Source organism: Plectropomus leopardus, chromosome 14 (genome assembly GCF_026936395.1).
Source record: "Plectropomus leopardus strain MGB_pleo_1.0 chromosome 14, ASM2693639v1, whole genome shotgun sequence".
Classification (NCBI taxonomy): Eukaryota; Metazoa; Chordata; class Actinopteri; order Perciformes; family Serranidae; genus Plectropomus; species Plectropomus leopardus.
The window spans coordinates 22,489,415-22,507,649 of record NC_142189.1 but is presented as its reverse complement, the minus strand read 5'-3'; the positions used below and the strand labels follow the sequence as shown (position 1 = coordinate 22,507,649).

The following is an 18,235-nucleotide window of genomic DNA, read 5'->3' as shown; positions in this document are numbered from 1 at the left end:
TCTCTATTATTGCCACAAGGTGCCAATTACATTCGGAAAGGCATCAGAAGTATTTAGCAAATGACTAAAGAGAATGCATGGAGGTGGTATAATATCTGCTAAAGCTTGTTAGCTCTTTTTTATCACGCACTTCTACCACTTCAAGCAGTATTTATTAATCAGCCGAATGTCAGATCTCATGTAATTAGCTTTTGGGAAAGGGTTTTAAATACCACTTAGCTGCTGGAGCAGTGATGGCGGCAGATTCCAATGCTGTGAAGGCTTGAACTGAAACAAAGCACCATCAACTCAGGTTTTTGTATCCATGGCTACAAGTTGTTCGATGTGGTTACAAGCATTGCTGCACTGTAGCAATGCTTCTGTCTGCAGAAAAAAACAAATTTGGTAACAGCACTTGCAATAGCAGAAACACTAAATTTACAAGTTTCCTCAAGGAAATCCCTAATTGAATGTAAAATTAAGAGAGGAGTAACTGCTTTAAGTATCAACACTGACTTAATATTGTGGGAGAATCTCACTGTGATACTCAGAGTTTAGAGCTTTAAGTGGAAGGCCTCTTTGTCAGACAGATGTGAATGATAAAGCAGCCTGTTTTGGGACTTCACTGCCCATATTAGCTAATAGGATCCATGCAACCGCAGAGGAAGCTGGTTCTGGGACAGACCACCAAACATGAAAGCTTTCGCTCTCTGGGCCTCGCTATTAAGAGCTCGCTTCCTCTGATAACAGTATTGGGTCCCTGGACTGTCGGTCAGCATGGACATCAAACATTTCTTTTTGCAGTTCAATCACCAACAAGGTTGTGTGCACTGTAAAAATCTGACAAGTTAATTTTACTAAAAAATAATAAGAATAATAATAAAGAAACCGATTGCTAATTATGATTTGATATTACATTATATCAAATAACATTTATTTGAAATTTAGTTTGAAGTTGTTGCAACTTAAAAATAACAAGTTTAATTAAATCAATTGTTTTAAGTTTTAGTAACCTAAGTAAACCTGGTATACTGTGCTATATATTATCTGTATTCTGCTGGTCGCATACTAGTCAATCATATTTGTATTTTCTTAAACATGTTTACAAAAGAGAACTCACAGATCTCCTGACTTCATCATTTGTAAAATCCTCTTTGTCATGATCAAGTTCAGTCAGACTAACTTGGTTTACTGAAATTGCTAACACTTAAAAAGAACAAGGTAATTTCACTTTTCATCTTTAAGTTGCAACAACTTCACAAAATTAAGTAAATATAGCTACTTTTCAAGACAATTTAACACATAGAGACATAAATTTTTAGATTTACAGTGATATATACTTGACTTCTTCAAGGCAATCAGTGTCCAAGATATTTTCAAGTACGATCAGCTTGACAGATTCTACAGTGTGGTCGTGATTTGGTTACTTTAATAAAGCAGTTGCATGAAGTCCACCTGTCTGCAACTGTTTCCGGGGTCTGTTTTGATCTGTGTTTTTCCCGAGCGCTGCTGGCTGCTGCTGTGGAACAGAATGAAACCAAAAAATGTGCTGTTTCTGCACAAAGTCTGATGTAATTGGAACTGCCAACCAAACTGTTTGGACAGAAGGGACTGCCTGCAATCGATGCGTTGGAGTCAGTGAGACGGGCCTTTCATCTGCGATTCTGTGCTCCATTAATGTACATTTACTGAGACACAAGCTAAAAATAATATCAGCTTATTAGAAAACAGCAAGAACTGGCATTGCTCTGATATTTGATATCTGATTCCTGCATATCTATTCCCCAGGAAGTCCACAGTATTAAGGAGGAATATTACATTACAGGTCCTGGTATAATTTTGGCGTGTCCACACAACACACAATCAGGCTCACAATCAGAGACGTGGGGCGTTGTCCTAAGTGTGAATGCCTCTGTAAATGGTGCAGTGTTGAATGCAGGAGGGGCTGCAGGTGGGGTTATCCTTCTCATGTTCATGCATGTTGGAGCAATTCTGCTAACTCCCTTCATTGCGGACAGGAGCTCCTTATCTAAGCGTTAAACAGACAGCGGGCTAATATGCTATAATAGCAGTCATTTTCACTGCAACTCATAGCTGGTGTTTATTAAAGAATCCTACACAGCTCATGTTTTAGAGTAATTTAGAGGTATCAGTAGTTGATTAGGTGGTAATCTCTGCATTGTGCAGTAAAAACAAACTGGGGTTTTTTTGCATTCCAGAATGGACTGCTTAGACATCTTAAAAAAAAGAGATTGGACTGTTGAGTTATTTTATCAAACCTCTCTGGGTCCAGATGAGTCCTACTGAATCTCTTTTCCAAAGCAAAGTAGGACAAGCGCAAAAGATGTAAAAAATAAATAATAAAATAGTCATAAAATAGTCATATTAATGTGATGCAAATCATTGTTAAAATTAAAATTTAATAAAAGAGGGACTATCTTAAAAAGCTCCTAATAAGCACTTCAAAAAAAACAGCAGTCCTCATCAAAGCAGACTGTACCGTGATGATGTCTCAGAGGATGGTGGCGAGCGGGCTGGCTGCTGCGCTGAGGGTCTAGTCTGCCTTTGTCTGCTGCTCTGTGACCTAAATAGGCAGCCACGCATGGCCTGATGGGAGAAAAACATCAGGGGGGTCAGTAAATAACACCTCTAGCTTTTCTTTGTTTGTACGCCACCATTGTTACACACGTCCCGACACTGATAAGACACTTATTTCTGAGTGAACATCCACTCCCTCAGAGGGCACAGACAGGACAGGATTGGATGACATAATGTAGCTGCAATGTGGAAATGCTCCAGTTAAAACTTGTCTTAGTTTGATCTTCTCCTCTGAAACATTTTAGATCAACATGGATATTAATTTATGATTCCTCGTGATCAGCGAGGCATACAGTGTACAATCATTTCAAAATGAGAGTGACACTTTTAGCCTGCAAAATTAACTGCCTGGCTCACCTAAAAGCTAATGGTGTTTACCTTTTTTAAAGACTTGGCTCAGTTGTTGGTCGGTCAGTCCGCTGCTTGATCCAGATTGAAATATCTCAACAACAATAAGATAGATTTCACTGAAATTGTGTACAGACATACGTGATTCCCAGAGGATGTTGCCTCCTGACTTTGGTGATCCCCTGACTTTTCCTCTAGCCCCACCATGAGAGTGACTTTCTGGTTTTGTCTCGACAACTTTTGGACAATCATGAAATCATCAATCTTACAAACAGTGTACCTCTCATGCTGCTCATTGCGGTTGGCCTCTCCCGACTGTGGACGACGTGTAAACCTGAAAGGCCATATCAGGAGGCCCTGTTTTGTTTGACCATTCTGGGCTACTGTAGAAACGTAGCGGTGCAACATGTCGATCTCCATAAACTAGGGAGCCGCTCCCTATGTAGCTATAAATGACTCATTCTAAGATAAAGAGAACAAACCTATTCCTATTATCAGGTGATTATACACTAAATTAAACATACTTATTGTATTTTATCACATTTCTGCAAATATAAATCTAAATCTAAATCTTACACACTGGACATTATACATGCTCACAGAGCTGTAAACTTGGTTCTCACTGTAATACCTAGAAATACTAGCACCCTGAAGTTTTGTAAGGTTTGTATCACTGGATGAACAAAATGTGAATCTGTTTAGAGAAAATGTGAGCGTGAATTTAGGACCTAGAAGACTTCCAACAGCTGAGCTGAGAAGAATATAGAAAGAGGGCAAAGCTTCCTGCGATTGAGACTGAAAGGGCAATTACTCATATTGTGCTGATCTGAGTTATTTCTAGACTGACTGAATGGCTGATATAGTGTCTTATTGTAATGTTTGGGATTTGCTCCTCCCTCCCGCTGTCGGTTGTCAGGACTAAGTGCAGATCAAAGCTGTGCTCTGGTGGAGGATCAGGTCCAGAGCCGGGCCGTGTTGTCGTTCACTCTGGGTTTATTTTAGTTCACCCTCTGGGTGGGGAACTCCAAATATTATGAAAGAAGGAAGTTAAGCAAGGCCCCCGACCAGCATTATGTGTGTTTCTGCTAACTCTGGGCCCTCATTAGAAGCACATGTGGGCAGGGCCCAGTCTTCAACTGTACCTGCCTGCCTATCTGGCATGATTCCTGGAAGTATGGCCGTATGGCGTGTGTGCCCCATGCAAGGGGTCAGCTCTAGTGAGGGGGGTCAGGCAGAGACTGGTAGTAATTTTTCCTAAACCCCAAGAGGATTACTTTGAGGGAGGAAATTCAAGTCAAGCTGTTACAGCAGTAATGACTCATGACAGTCTCGCCTCCCACATAGCAGGACTGAAAAGACTGTTTTTGCACAACTCCAGATTCTTATTACAGTCATAAAAATTGCTGATAAAATTGTCTCACTAGATACCATTTGTTGCACAGCGTATTCCTGACAAAACTCCTGTGTGAGGACGCTGTGAGATAAGTGCCAAATTCTGCATAATAAGTCACCTAACACACAACAAGCTGTCGGCAAGCCTGGCTTTATTGCCATCCTTACTGAAGCGTGCTTTCAAACTAACAATCGGGGTTTTTACAGTCCAAGGTGGCATCACAGCAATTTTTCTGACCAGGAGGGAAGAGAAAAGGTCAGGTCAGATTGTCCATGTGTAGCCTCCACAGAGGCAAAACTCCTTGCTTAATTACAGCATTACGCTTCACTCATTCTGTTACAAAACACTTTTGTGTTTGTTTGTTTGAGTCAAAGCGGACCATAATGGTGCATTTTTTCTGTGTTCAGACGCTTGAAAAGAGCTGCTTTTATCCAGGCTCCTCTTTACGTTGCCCTGGAGACAAATAACCATTGAACATCGTCGCTGCACAAATACCCCCACTCCTGAAAACATACACCTCCTTCCCTCCCGCGCACCACGCTGTATTCAAGTGGCCCATTAGTTATGCACTTTTCTGATTTTCCAGGATACAAGTGTGTGTGAGCACAACACATCGATGTAAGGTCCAACAGATCATGCTTGACACTGTAAATCACTCAAGGTGGTTGGAGACGTTTGCCAAGAAACGCTCATCGGTCTGTCAGTATTTCAAATTAAATAGCTTTTATGCAAGAATACACTAATGTTATGTTCCTGTTTTTTTTCATAGGGAACCAAAGAGTGTCAGTGAGCAGTCTGCTGGTCTGTCATGGTCTGCTGCTGGTAGGGACTAACCTGGGAGTGACTGTGGCCCTCTCTGTCCCCAGACTGCAGGGGATCCCCAAAGTCACAGGTAACACTGAAATATTACCGTATCACATATTCAAATGAACAGACATACAGGCATGCATCTAAGAATTACTTTCATCATTTTTTAGTTGTTTTTGAATAATTACTTCAATAATCATAAAGACCATGAAAAACTAGGAGAGAGCTCTTCACAGCCTGTAGAGACCAGGGTGAAATTGGAAACAAGTGAACTGTTTGTTTGTCCAACCAGCAGGTGAAATTATAATATAAAAACAGGGAACATCAGATAATCTTATCTTCACTTCAAGCTACAGTTGGTAACTTTTATGAAAATAACTTTGTGTCATATTTGCAGAAACTATCTATATTCTGAAAGGAACACGTGAGGCCGATAGTCTGTGAAAAAAAATACTGTCCCTCTAACGGCATTTCCTAGAATCGTCCATGCACCACAAACATCCAGTCAGAGCCGAGGAGTCTCTAACACAGCTGTCAACTGTGTCAGTCACTGTTTGTATCAATCAAGATTATGTTAGTACATTGCTTATTTCTCACCGCAAATGTTTACAGAAGCGTATTTTAGTGCCCTGTTTAGCTGTAAAATGAGAAAGTTTGTAACCTGGCCGCCATGTTGGATAAAGTCAGCCAGCACACAGGTTCTCATTTTACTGCCAAACAGTGCACTTAAATATGTTTGAGAAAACATTTGAGGTGAGAAATAGGCAATGCAGTAACAGAATCTTTATTCATATTTGATCAAAGCTGCCTAGTTGGACAGTTTGCAGTTCAGGAGCAGCGATTGACACGATTGACAGCTGCATTAGTGACTCCTCAGCTCTGGTTGGCTGTTTTTTGTTTTTTTTTGTTCATGTGCCATAATGCCATTTGAAGCGCTACATAGCAATAGAGTAGACAGAGGAATATGATTTAGTGCCATGTGCCAGTAACAGTTTCAGCTAGTATGAAAAACCTTCTTTTTAATAAAGACTGCCAGCTATAGCTTTAACTCTCATGGTTGGTAAAAAAAATGCAGCAAGTTAAACATTAAAAAGTTTTGGAGAAAGTTACTTTCAATGATCAGATATGCGTACAGGTATTGCACAACCACAAATGTATAATGAAGAGTGTAAAACATCCTGGGTGAATATTAAAGAGGCTGTCCCTGCTGTCAGGTCGGGGCATGGTGTCCTTACACGCTCACAACGGTCCTGTCAAGTTTCTTAGCGTGGCTGCTGCAGTGTGTAACCGGCCCTCTGGCTCGCCAACCCCCAACTCCTCCACCTCGGTCCAGCCAGCAGAGACAGATGACGGGGAAAACACCCAACCTCCCTCAGATTCAGCCCCTCAGGGACGAGCTGTGTGGTTGGGAGAGGCGGGCTGCACCAGCATGGCTCTCCAGGACTCGCTGTCCTCCTCGTCCTGTGGCTCCCTAGCACCATCCCAGGGCTCCTTGGAGCACGGGCCAGAGGACGGAGCCCTTTATGACATGCTCCATGACCCGGCCCATCACCAGAGGGGCCGCAGGTCCAGTAAGGTGGATGTCAGCTCTTTGCTGGTGGTGTCTGGTGGTTTGGGTCACCGCAGGGTCAGCAAAAAGACCAAACAGTCTCGCCATGAGGACATGACCTCCACCATCATGATCTGGCAGATCCCCTTACTCAACATGTGACACCAGTAGCACCACGGTAGGGTGGACTTTTTTTTTTTTAATCAATAACCAGAAGTAGATTTAACCCTTTGAAAGCTGAGCAAATTGGCATGGAAAGAAGATGATGAGCAAGTAAAGAAGAAATGACCCAAAATTAGTCATTTTAAGGTAGTTAAAAGTAACAAGAAAATTACCTGAGAATTAGTTTTAAAAAAATAATTATATAATATATAATATATAATAAAGGACCTGTAGAAAGTCCTTAAAAACTAAAATATTTTGTAACAACAATGTAAAATATTTAATCATGATTATAATATCATTGTTTGATATCACTAGACATTTTTCCCTAGCTTTTTATAAATGCTTTTTGAAAGAAAAGAAATAAACTGGTAAATAAAGAATAAACAAAAAAAGATATGGATACAATGATCATAGTAATAATAATTAATCTACTAATTTGTAAAACATTTACTACCAAGTTGCTCATTGCCTTTTTCCCATGTTTCTGAAAGAAAACGCACCAATATGCTCAGCCTTAAAAGGTTTAAAATACTTGTGAAAGGTGTCTGAAAGCAGCACAAGGAAAGCGATGTCCCTCCGAGTTTCAAAGAGTCAGTTGCTTACGTATATAAGGATCTTACCTATATTCTCTTTCTCTTTTCAGGTTAAAACAGAAGTGCTGCATTCAACTCTCACAAAGGTCCTAAGAGAATTTTTGGGATCAATCAAAACTGAAACCAGAAGTGCATCAACCACTCCACACTACTCCTGACAGTGTTTTTAATGATGTCTCCCACCATTTAAACGAAGAAAAGATCAATATAACCACTCAATCATGATGCTTGGCAGAGCAAACGGCGCCCCAGAGGCCAGTCACAGGATGAACTGTACTTGTTAAGGATTGTTTGAAAACACTGAAAGGTCTTTATTTTCACCCTCTGACAAAGTTGCTTGTTGTTCTGTAACATGGCTAATACATTACTCTCCAGTGTTTGACTGTATAGGACTGCAGTATTCAAATCAGTGTTGAAAACAAATGAGACTTGTCCTGCTTGAGAGGCGCGTAAGGTAACGATGGGGCTTTGAATCTGTTACATAAAGGTTTTATTGAGATCAGGATTAGGTTTTGGCCAGATCTTAGTTCATCTGTCCAGGCCAGAGTTGTAAATATGAAGTATGACAACTCAGGATTACATGTGAATGAGTTTCAGAGAGAGGATCTGTGTTTGGAATCAAATCATTTTGCTATCGGACCAGCTCGGTGCTGCTACCATTCTGTAAACAGAGAAAAGGGATAGAAAAGGTGAAATATTGATGACTGAATTAGTTTGAGAAGGCTTGATGAGAATCCCTGGCTGGCCAGGTTTCTATTCATAAAGGGATGAAAGAGTCGTTATCAACAGGAGAGATTTTTTCCCCCCAATACATCTTTTTGGCTCACATAAGGATATTTAAAAAACAAAAAAAGAAAGAAAAAAAGCTTTATACTTTTGTCACGATTTGTATGTACTTCTGTTATTTCTATTAACAAAACCATAAACTGTTTCATTGAGCAACTTTGTGCTTTTTCACTGGAATATTCTGTTATTATGCCTCCTCACTGGTGACGGCCATGGCTGGAGGCATTATGTTTTCGGGTTGTCCGTCTGTCCCATACGTCCGTCCATATGTCCGTCCATATGTCAGTCTCATTCTCGTGAGGGAATGTTTACAAATTTGGACGTAACGATGAACTGATTTGACTTTGGTGGTCAAAGGTCTTGACCTTGGATCTATCTAATTCTCTTGAATGCGATATCTTAAGAAAACCTAGAGAGAGTTTCCCTAAATTTGGCACAAACGTCCACTGCGACTCAAGAATGAACTGATTAGAATTTGTCAAAGGTCACCATCGCCTGGGGTGTCTGTCTGTCGGGCATCCCATGTACAAAGGCTGTGAGTTTGCTTCTAGCTCATGGTACTTTGCTGCATGGCATCCCCGCTCTGTCCCATCAAATAAAGGTTGAAAAAAACAATAATCTTTAAAAAAAAAGGTCACAGTGACCTCACAAAAACATAATTTGGGCTCAAGAAATGATACACTAATCATGGCAAAATTTCAGTCAAATGTCTAATAGGATAAAATAAATTCATATCCCAAAGGTCAACGTCACTATGACGTTATGTTCTGCAAAAACCCTTTCCTAGCCATTATTCAACGTTGTATCTCAGAAACAGAAGGGGTGACATTTGGCCAGATACTGAATTGACACTAATTTCCTCCTGGAAACTGTACTGCTCTTCTGTGCTGCCGGGGGGAAAGATGTGTGTGAATCATCATGTTTTCACAGAAATGGATGTAAACTGTAACAGCAACTTGACTGGCGTGTGAAGGCATACAACTGCGAAGCTGTAATTCTAGTTTTAACCTGTTTTCTTTTAGTGGTTTTACTGAATTGATGACTCTCTTTTTGGGAAATCTGCATGAACTTTTTGGCAACCTCTCTGCTTTTTTGGGCAAGTTTCCAGCTTAACAAAATAATGCGAAGAAGTTGGCATTTTTATAAAGCACCGGTTACTAATTAGGCCAACATATTTAAGTCATACTGAAGACGGGGGAAAAAGTGTTAGTGTATTTGATCTAACCTTGTACTTCTTCACTCTGCATGTGAGCAGCCATCAGTACATGCTGGGACTAGCAATGCGCCTGAGGGCGGCAGGAACTGAGCCTGATACGGCTCTTCCGGGATTTCACTGCTCATTTCTCCTACTGCCGAACAGAGAGGGTCAAGGCTCTCTCTCTCATGTAACGCCCACGTCCACTGTTGCACAACCATGTTTCACTATATTGTCAGTTCTGAGAAAAATAGATAAGACGATCCCAGGTTGGAGTCATGCTACTATCCTCAGCACCCTGGGCTCATCCCAAATATTACCTGATTTTTTGCTAGTAACTGTGCTGACTTGAACCTTAGATAATATTTAGCTTGTGAAACTGAATACTTGCAGTCATTAACTACAAGTAAACTGCGGCAACGCCTCATTTTCACTGTCAATACCAAGTTACCTAGTTATCAGTTTGTGTACCTGGGTGTTGTATCGACACAGCTCTGCAACTGGGAGTCTTTTGTTTTTCCCTCTGACCCTGACATTTTCACAAAGAGCACTCATTTTGTGTATCAGTCATCGGCGAGCCTTTGTTCTCAGAATATCTGGCATTAAATCCTCCCAGCTGAATGCCCTCTAATCTCACAGGGGCTGATAGTTGTGTGATGCCCTTGCGGTGGCTCCTCTCTATTTTTGTATTTGAAGGCCAGCTGTTAAGACACGTAGTCTCTACTGCGGAGAGGTTAGGGACCTTGGATAAAAACGTCTGCTGTTGCTGTGAGATTGTGCTATTTCTAATCAGGCCTTTTTCACGAGTTGTGTGCATCTTTTATCGCTGTAGAAACACAAACAGTAATGATTCCAAGGTTACTTTTCAATACATGTCACATTTTTGCAGTTTTACTACACAAGCATTCTGCATGCTGCATCTTGAATGTGTCTCTTGTAGGAGTTAGAGATGATGTTGGATAATTTCCAAAAGGATAGTGTGACTCATATGTGCAGAGCATTGTTAGGATGTTTCGGGTTTGTCTCAAGTTTAGACCAATAGTGTACTTTAGACAGCAATTAGATTTAGATTTGTTTTTATTTTTGCACAATTTAAAATACACAAAATGACAAAAAATACTACAGTAAACAGTTCAGGGGCAGGCAAAAAAATAACCCAAATAACAAACTAGTGGGCTTATTTGAAGCCTCCAAACCCAAAAAGGTAAAAATTTCACAATATTGTAAGAAAGACAAATGTCAATATACAGACATTGAAATGACCCAATAAAAGTGATGGCAAAATGATAGAAGATTAGCATTAGCCTTAGAACAGAAAATGCATGTGTAAAAAAAAAAAGTCTGTGTAAGTATGTGTGTACACATATGTGTGTGGTGCGAGTGTGTGCAGGTCTTTATACAGGACACTGGTTTAGAGACTCAGTCCTTAACAACAGCAGTGATCACCTACATGTCACTTAGAGAAAGCAAATAAACATGGATACATCAGAGATACTTAAAAATGAATTACAAAACAGCAGGAAATACTTAGAAAACAATAGTTGAAAACATCAGTTAACATTTTAACCCTGTTGAAAACTGACCTTTGATGATGATGATTTGAAGATGACCTAATACATTTTCTGTAAGTACGTCTTGAAATGCTCAGGAATATTACCTTCCCTTGAATCTATCTTATAAATAAAAAGACAGATTTAGGATATATTTATGTCATAAATGGGAGGAATCTGAAGTCTGGAATGGGATCATGTCAGCCTTGGGGAGTGTGATAAACTGTCTCATGCACAAACAGCTGGCGTGTACTAATGGAACATTTATTGATTTTTGAATGACGTTACTGCAGTATAAAAAGCCCTTTGGGGGCTCAGAGAGTGGTGTTTAATTTTATTTGAAAGTTCACCAGTATTATTCTAAAGGGTTATTTCACAGTCACGCTTTTTTAAAAAAAAATAATAAAATGATTTTTAGGGTGTGTTTGGTAAATATGTGTGATAGCATGTGGAGAGGAAGGGGATTCCCCTATATTTAATCCGCTCAACATCCCACCCAAAGTGGTACCCAGGATGATGCGTAAAGGCATGTTGCATCTCCGGGATGCGCTCAGCGCGCGCACAACAGATGGAGCCTCGTGCTCCTGCTGTTGAGTGTAGGGTTAATACCGACTGGAGGGGGGCGTGGTTTAGATCAATGATGACCGCCTCGCTGTAGTCAACTGTAAGAAAAAAAACACAACAAAATTCACAGTCCGAACAGGTCCTAGAGCTCCAGTAGTACCTCTGCTGCCCACGCTGGACAGCTCCGGGCTGCTGCAGGAAGAAAGACAGCTGATCGTGCGCAGCAGCAGCAGCAGCAGCAGCTCTCCCCACCTCCTCCACCACCGGAGGAAATTAGTTGGCGACGCGCTGATCGGAAGGAGGTGCGACCTGAAATGACTGTTTGATCGTCCCTCTGCCTGCCTCGCCTCCACCACTAAACCCCAGGGAGGTTTCAGTGCAGGAGCACCGGATGAAGCAACCAGTGGAGAGGCTCGATGGATAAAAGGGTGGACGGATGGGATAAAGCAGCTGGATTTTGTCGGTGAAGTAAACTCATGCAGGGGAGCACAGCCTGACTGGTTCACCAGGATTGCGACTGCCTTACGTAACTGAGCTTTGTGGAGAGACTGGCAGAGAAACTGCCGGTGCCGAGCTGTTAAATCACAGCGAGGAAAAAGCAGGTAGGTCACATTACACTGTGAATGGACATAAATCCTTATTTATGTGTTAGAATTAGATTAAAATGAGACGTATGTAAAACAGTCGCTCCCGATTTGACTAAATGAGCTTATCTCCTCTCCTACATTATCGCCTTTATTATCGTAGGACAAGAGACGAGTTTTGATATGGGTACAGACGCCCTTTGTGAGTCATATTGGAGATTAATTCCTCCATCAACGCAACACCATTTGCGCATGCGCTCTGAATGCCTCCAGATTACCACAAATAATGGACAGGCAGGGTGATTATTGCAGTAGGTCATGCAGTTTACAGCCACAAGAAGCTGCATTTTGGGAATGCTTCCGTTTCTTTGATAAGATGTAGATGTTACACATCAAGTGCAGCTGCAGCTGGTTTGATTCACTTGATGACACATTTATATAGGAGGGTATTGCACAGCCTAGCTGGCAATGGCAGCATAAAGTGATTTTTTTTCTTTTAAATTTCATGATTTTCAAGCTGTTTTGTTATTAGAGAAAGGGCGCCCCTTAGAGAATAAACAGGTATTTGCAGCTTCAGGACTCTTATTTTCTCCCCTCCATTGGTAAAAGTCTCTTCTTGTTTTCTTCTCATGCAGGTGAACAGAAAAAAGTGCAATCACAAGTCCATCCAACATGATCAGTGAAGACTCTGCCCCTCATCAGCAGTGAGCACGCCGAGATGAACGAGGGTTGCAGACAAGGAGGAGGGGCTATCACTGTGAAGGCTGATGTCATCCTCCACGCTGTGAAGCCTGACCTTGTCACCCCTTCTGACACAGATGGGAATTTATGTCCAGGTTATGTCCAAGGATTCCTGCAGGACGATCAGGATTTCAGCCCCACTCAAGCATTCGAGAAAGAATACCTCCTGGACGGAAGAGCGATGGAGAATAACCACATCGACCACCAAAAGGGCAACGGCTCGTGCATCTCGAGAGCTGATCACCTCTCCAATGATAAGGGAGCTGTGGATCTCCCTCCTCACGCTGACACCACTCTGTCCAATCACATTGCTGGCACGCAAAACAATTGTTCAAGCAGTGAAGTCCACAATGGTGCCAGAGCTAAAGTGTCTTACGGTGCAGATTCCTCTGTATCCTTGCCTGGCCAAGCCAAACAGGAAACGGACTGGTCAATCCTGAAATCGAACCTCGAGTGCAGGGACAGCAGCCAGGAAGCTGAAAATGCACAGTCTCAGAAAGAGCCTGATTTAGTCATCGAAGTTGGCGGGCAGACGATCAACGCTCACAAGGCTGTCCTGGCAGAGAAGAGCGACTACTTCAAAGCGCGGCTGTCACGAGACATCCTGAAAGTGAAGGGAGTGAGCTACAAGACTTTGTCTACACTAATAGACTATGTTTACACTTCTAAGATGAATGTTTCCAAGGGCAATGTTGTAGATGTCATCACGGGGGCTAAAATCCTCCAGATCCCATGTGCCGTCCAGGCGGCCATGGACTCCATGTCCGAACAAATCACTGCAGGGAACTGCTACGAGATCCTGACCATCGCCAAGAAGCAGCGACTCAGTGAACTGAAGGAGACTGCCTACGGATTCATGAGCGACAACTTCCTGCAGATCCTCAAAGACCCGGCTGTGTACGGGCGCCTGAATGGATCTGAGCGGGATCTGATCCTGAAGAAGAGAATGGAGGGCAGGCAGACTCTGATGGTGGCCGAGATAAATGATGTGTTTGATCGTGTTGGGAGCCGGCCACCGAGCCGATGTGGCAGCAGACCACAGAGTCCGTTGTCGGTTGGGTCTTTGGAGGAGAATCATATGATTTACTACTTTAAAGAAACAGCAAATGACTGGAGACCTTTGACTGCAATGCCTGAGGACATAAACACTAAAGGGTGCGGGATCTGCACCATGTACAACTACCTGTTTGTGGCAGGGGGGATAAAGGGCTACGGGGACAAGGGCAAAGTTTCAGACAAGGTCTTCTGTTACAACCCCATAACCAACCGCTGGGCCGAGGTCAGACCTCTGACCCAAGCTCGTGCCCAGCTAAAGCTCGTGTCGATGGATGGCTACTTGTACGCCATTGGAGGGGAATGTTTGTTTACAGTGGAAAAATATGACCCTCGAATGGATCGCTGGACCACCGTGGCCCCTTTGCCAAAGGGAGCCTTCGCAGTGGCCCACGAAGCCACAACCTGCAGCGGAGAACTCTACGTTTCAGGAGGCTCTCTCTTCTACCGCCTCCTTAAGTACGACTCCAAGAGGGACGAGTGGCAGGAGTGTCCCTACAACAACAGCAGGAAGAAGTCTACTGACATGGTGGCGTTCAAAAGCTTCATTTACCGCTTTGATGTCAGCCGCGAGCAGGGGATCACTGTGTTTAAGTACAACAGCATAGTGAAAATGTGGCACGATTGCGCATCACAGAGGCTCGGGAGTCATTTACCCTTCAGGTGCGCCGTGATCGGGAACTGCATCTACTGTGTGAACAAAAGCCAGACTCTTCAGTTTGTGGTGGAGGAGGAGAACGCCTACTTTGTTGAGGAAGCGCTGAGGGCGCCTCTGGAGGCGAAAGGCATTCTTTTTCCTTTTGTTCTCACTTTGCCTGAAAAGCCTGAAAAAGTTACATAGTGTGTGTGTGGTCCAGAATAACACAATGTGTCATAGTGAAACTGGAATAAGCAGAAGACCTTATTTACACTCTGTAATGTCAGCTTTCTCTCAGTGTCTCATTGCCTGCTTTCAGTGGAATGTGTGTATTTGCATGGCAATTTAATGTGTCTGCAGGGTGAAGCCTTAAAAGGAAAACTTTTTTTTAGAGTCGAATGAATGCAACAATATTTGTATCCGACTGTAGATAATGACATGATGACAGTGACTGTAGGTTATTTTGTGTATTTTCTGTGTTCAATTTGGTTTGGTGCACTTTTGTAGTTAAAATAGATATTATATAGAACATAGCTGACTGGTGACTTCGGTAACAAAAACAAGTATTTAGTTGGAAGTTGTATAAAAGAGAGTGGAAGCAGTCCTAGTGCGCTTTATGAAAGATGCAACACGGGTTCTATGCAAATGAAACAGAATATACAGGTCTGCTGTAATACTATTTAATAGTTATAATGCACATCTGATTCGGAAGGAGCACTCTTTGAACTAGGGTTGCAACTAATGATTATTTTCATCATTTTTGTGATTAATCGATTAATTGTTTGGTCAACACAGTGTCACATAATAATGAAAACTTGCTACTAGAATTGTTACACCACAAGAAGATGCATTTAAAGGTATACTATACAGGATTTTCCCTTAAAAAAGTATAAACTCGTACAAAAGCAATCGCAATCTTAATTTTCTGTGTTTGGGACGTTCTTTGGCCGAGCGCACAGTTGAGGTCAGGAGCAAATAGGTGCCAGACTGTAAGCAGCAGGCATTCAAGAGGAAGCTACAAAAACTGCAGTGCAGAGAAACGCTATGATAGCTATATACTAGTATAGTATATATACTAGCGTAGTATATAGTTAGTCCAAACACCAGGCGGTCGATTTTCACTTTCATTTTTGCTGGCAACACTGTCTAAAAACAGTAGCATGTGCATCCTGCATATAGTATACCTTTCAGTGTCTTGTTTTATACAATCAACAGTCCAAAACCCAAAGATGTGTGGTTTAATATTATATAATGAGGATTTTGGGAAAGTCTCAAATCCTCACATTCGAGAAGCTGGAAACAGAGAATGGTTTAGATTTTGCTGGAAGAATTATTAACAGAAGGGCTCATGCACACCTTAGAAAACTTGCACACAGGTACATGGGATGACATTTTTCCATACGTGAAGAAAAGAGAATTCCTGCACACTGTCATATTACTTGCAATAAACTTTATTAAGCACATAATGTTTTGGTCCTCAGACCTCCATCTGTACTTTTCCTGATAAAGGTCTCAGGGACTGAAACATAAAAAAGACGTACAATGTTTATTAGAATTCACTGCTGGAATTCACTTGAAAAATTATTAAAATTATTAATCCAAGTAGTTCCAGATTATTGTCTTATCATCACATAGTCTACTAATTGACAGATTGTTTTAACTGGACCTCAGACCCTGATCTGCGCTGGCTTTGAATTAAACCTGTAAATCATGGTCAAATTATAATCAGTAAAAGAGCAACTGTTTGAGTTTCATACCCTACAAATAACCCTTTTGCAAAGCATTTAAACTCTATGTTGCAGTTAGTGGAATTCAGGGGACCTTTCCAGTCAAAACAGGTTTTGCATTTCAACTTTGTATCTCCAAGAAGCTATCAATTTTGTCACAAATCTAAAACAATATGTTTCGCATCTTTTTAAAGCAATGTAAACCGAATTGATTTAGTTTTAAAAGTACATAAATAACATTTATTTTTAGATTCAGAATGTGCTATTTTGCTTATAGTGCATACTCACGGGTGTCACAGTTGCTACATTTAGCTCACTTGCCAAAGATGAATAACAATTCAGTCAGGCTAAAATGAAACTATCAGAACTGACAGACTTTCACCTCTTTTGTAGATTAATTTCCCAATGAGAAACGTTCCACGTCACCACGGGTGAGTTAAGAAACTAAAGCAATAGTAGTTTTTTTAAGAGGACGGGCCACAATGTTTGCTGCTAACAGGCACTTTTTAGGAAGTAAAGGGAAAGCAAGCCATTGAGAATACATAAAGAGGCATCTCCGATCTTTCTTGTCCTGCATGTGTTGACGTAAACAGTAACAGACCCATGTTCAAGTGCAGGTTTCATCACTGGCTGGGACAAAAGGTCAAAGCACGGTCAGGTCACGATACTTACTGCATCCATAAACAAGATGTCCTGCTGTCATGACACTAACAAACCATGCTCCTCTTGCATTAGTGCACAGTTTTGCAAATTTTGCTTCAAATTTCCTTCTTTTAGATATTTTACAGTATTTGTTTGCTGCTGTAACAACACAGTGGGAGTTTTGTACGGAAGCTAATGCTGATGTGTACTTGGAACAAATTGCTTTTTAATAACATTTGTAGAGAGGTTTTAAGGCAAGACAAAATGGATGTGGTTTCTGATATTTTGCTGGCTGTATTTTTGTGAATTTTTGTATGGATCTGGTAGTTTTGGATTTGCTGCTGTGATGGACAGTAAAGTGATGCGATGTTAGGCAGTGGCTTCCTGTTAAAGGCATATGGAGTGGGCTAACAAATTAGCTGTTGGATAATGTATATCAGTCCGAACTAAGTGCTACAAATAAAATATTTTGTGTTTGAAAATGATCTGGTTTTCTGATTATATCTTTAACATCATCGGGAAGTGCTGTGCTCTTTTGGCTCTTCTGATATACCTGAAAGAGTGCTGCCATCTGGTGGACGCTGACTGCAATAGCATCCTGTAATACTAATGTGCAAACATGACCTCATGCCCCCTCAATTTTGGTAATAAAAGTACAGGTTTTGTTTTAACATCCATAGTATTACTTAAAAGAAATTCCAAACTCTTTAACTTTTGGCAAATGTCACCATCATTCAGTTAGCCCAGCTGTATTATTTATAGCACCTAAAATTACCATGACCTGGATGACTGAGAATCTCCCCCAAAGCTGTGTCTTAAATTGTTAAGTTGACTAAATTTGAGAAGACACATTGAATTATTCTAAAATTACCTCAGCTCAGACACTAACTTTTTTTAGTTAAAACAAAAGGCTTATTTTTTGCAGTGTATTAATTAATTAAATCACGATAGATAAAAACTTAAGTACTTAATATGTGAGAAAATTAAATACTGATGGGGGACCATTTCCACTACCTTCATCTTTTATTTTTATTGCCAAGTTTTTTTTTAAAATATATAATCACGAGGTTTGTTTGTATATCATTATTATTATTTATATCTGATCATTATAATAAGAAGATAGTGTATAAAAAAGACTTAAGAATAATAAGAATAAGAATATTTTCCACACTTTCCGCAGAGAATAATGATCACATATTATTTTAATGGTGATTACCTTATTATGATATATAATCGATAATTATGAGATACTTTCTCATGACTACTTAATTTTCAATATAATGACAAGTCGTCTCACTGCATTAAATGATGATTAAAATAAATG

The 18,235-nt window shown here is 40.9% G+C and overlaps 2 protein-coding genes across 3 annotated transcripts in view; both read left to right on the top strand.

The window, feature by feature from the left end:
* The window catches only part of arhgef10 (Rho guanine nucleotide exchange factor 10), a 60,346-nt gene extending 51,972 nt beyond the window's left edge, over positions 1–8,374 (top strand). For both annotated transcript variants that reach the window (XM_042500645.2, XM_042500644.2), the window contains 3 exons: positions 5,088–5,210; positions 6,340–6,852; positions 7,483–8,374. In XM_042500645.2, the coding sequence (XP_042356579.2) occupies positions 5,088–5,210; positions 6,340–6,836 (620 nt within the window). In that variant the 3' untranslated portion in view covers positions 6,837–6,852; positions 7,483–8,374. The remainder of the gene's footprint in view (positions 1–5,087; positions 5,211–6,339; positions 6,853–7,482) is intronic.
* Positions 8,375–11,450: 3,076 nt separating this feature from the next.
* On the top strand, positions 11,451–17,396 carry kbtbd11 (kelch repeat and BTB (POZ) domain containing 11). The gene is made up of 2 exons (XM_042501298.2): positions 11,451–12,129; positions 12,747–17,396. Exon 2 carries the CDS (start codon positions 12,830–12,832, stop codon positions 14,744–14,746), a length of 1,917 nt encoding a protein of 638 aa, XP_042357232.2. The 5' UTR covers positions 11,451–12,129; positions 12,747–12,829; the 3' UTR covers positions 14,747–17,396.
* Positions 17,397–18,235: the final 839 nt, after the last annotated feature.

Coding starts and splice junctions, on each gene's coding strand:
- kbtbd11 (XM_042501298.2), top strand. CDS start 12,830: ATGAACGAGGGTTGCAGACAAGGAGGAGGGGCTATCACTGTGAAGGCT.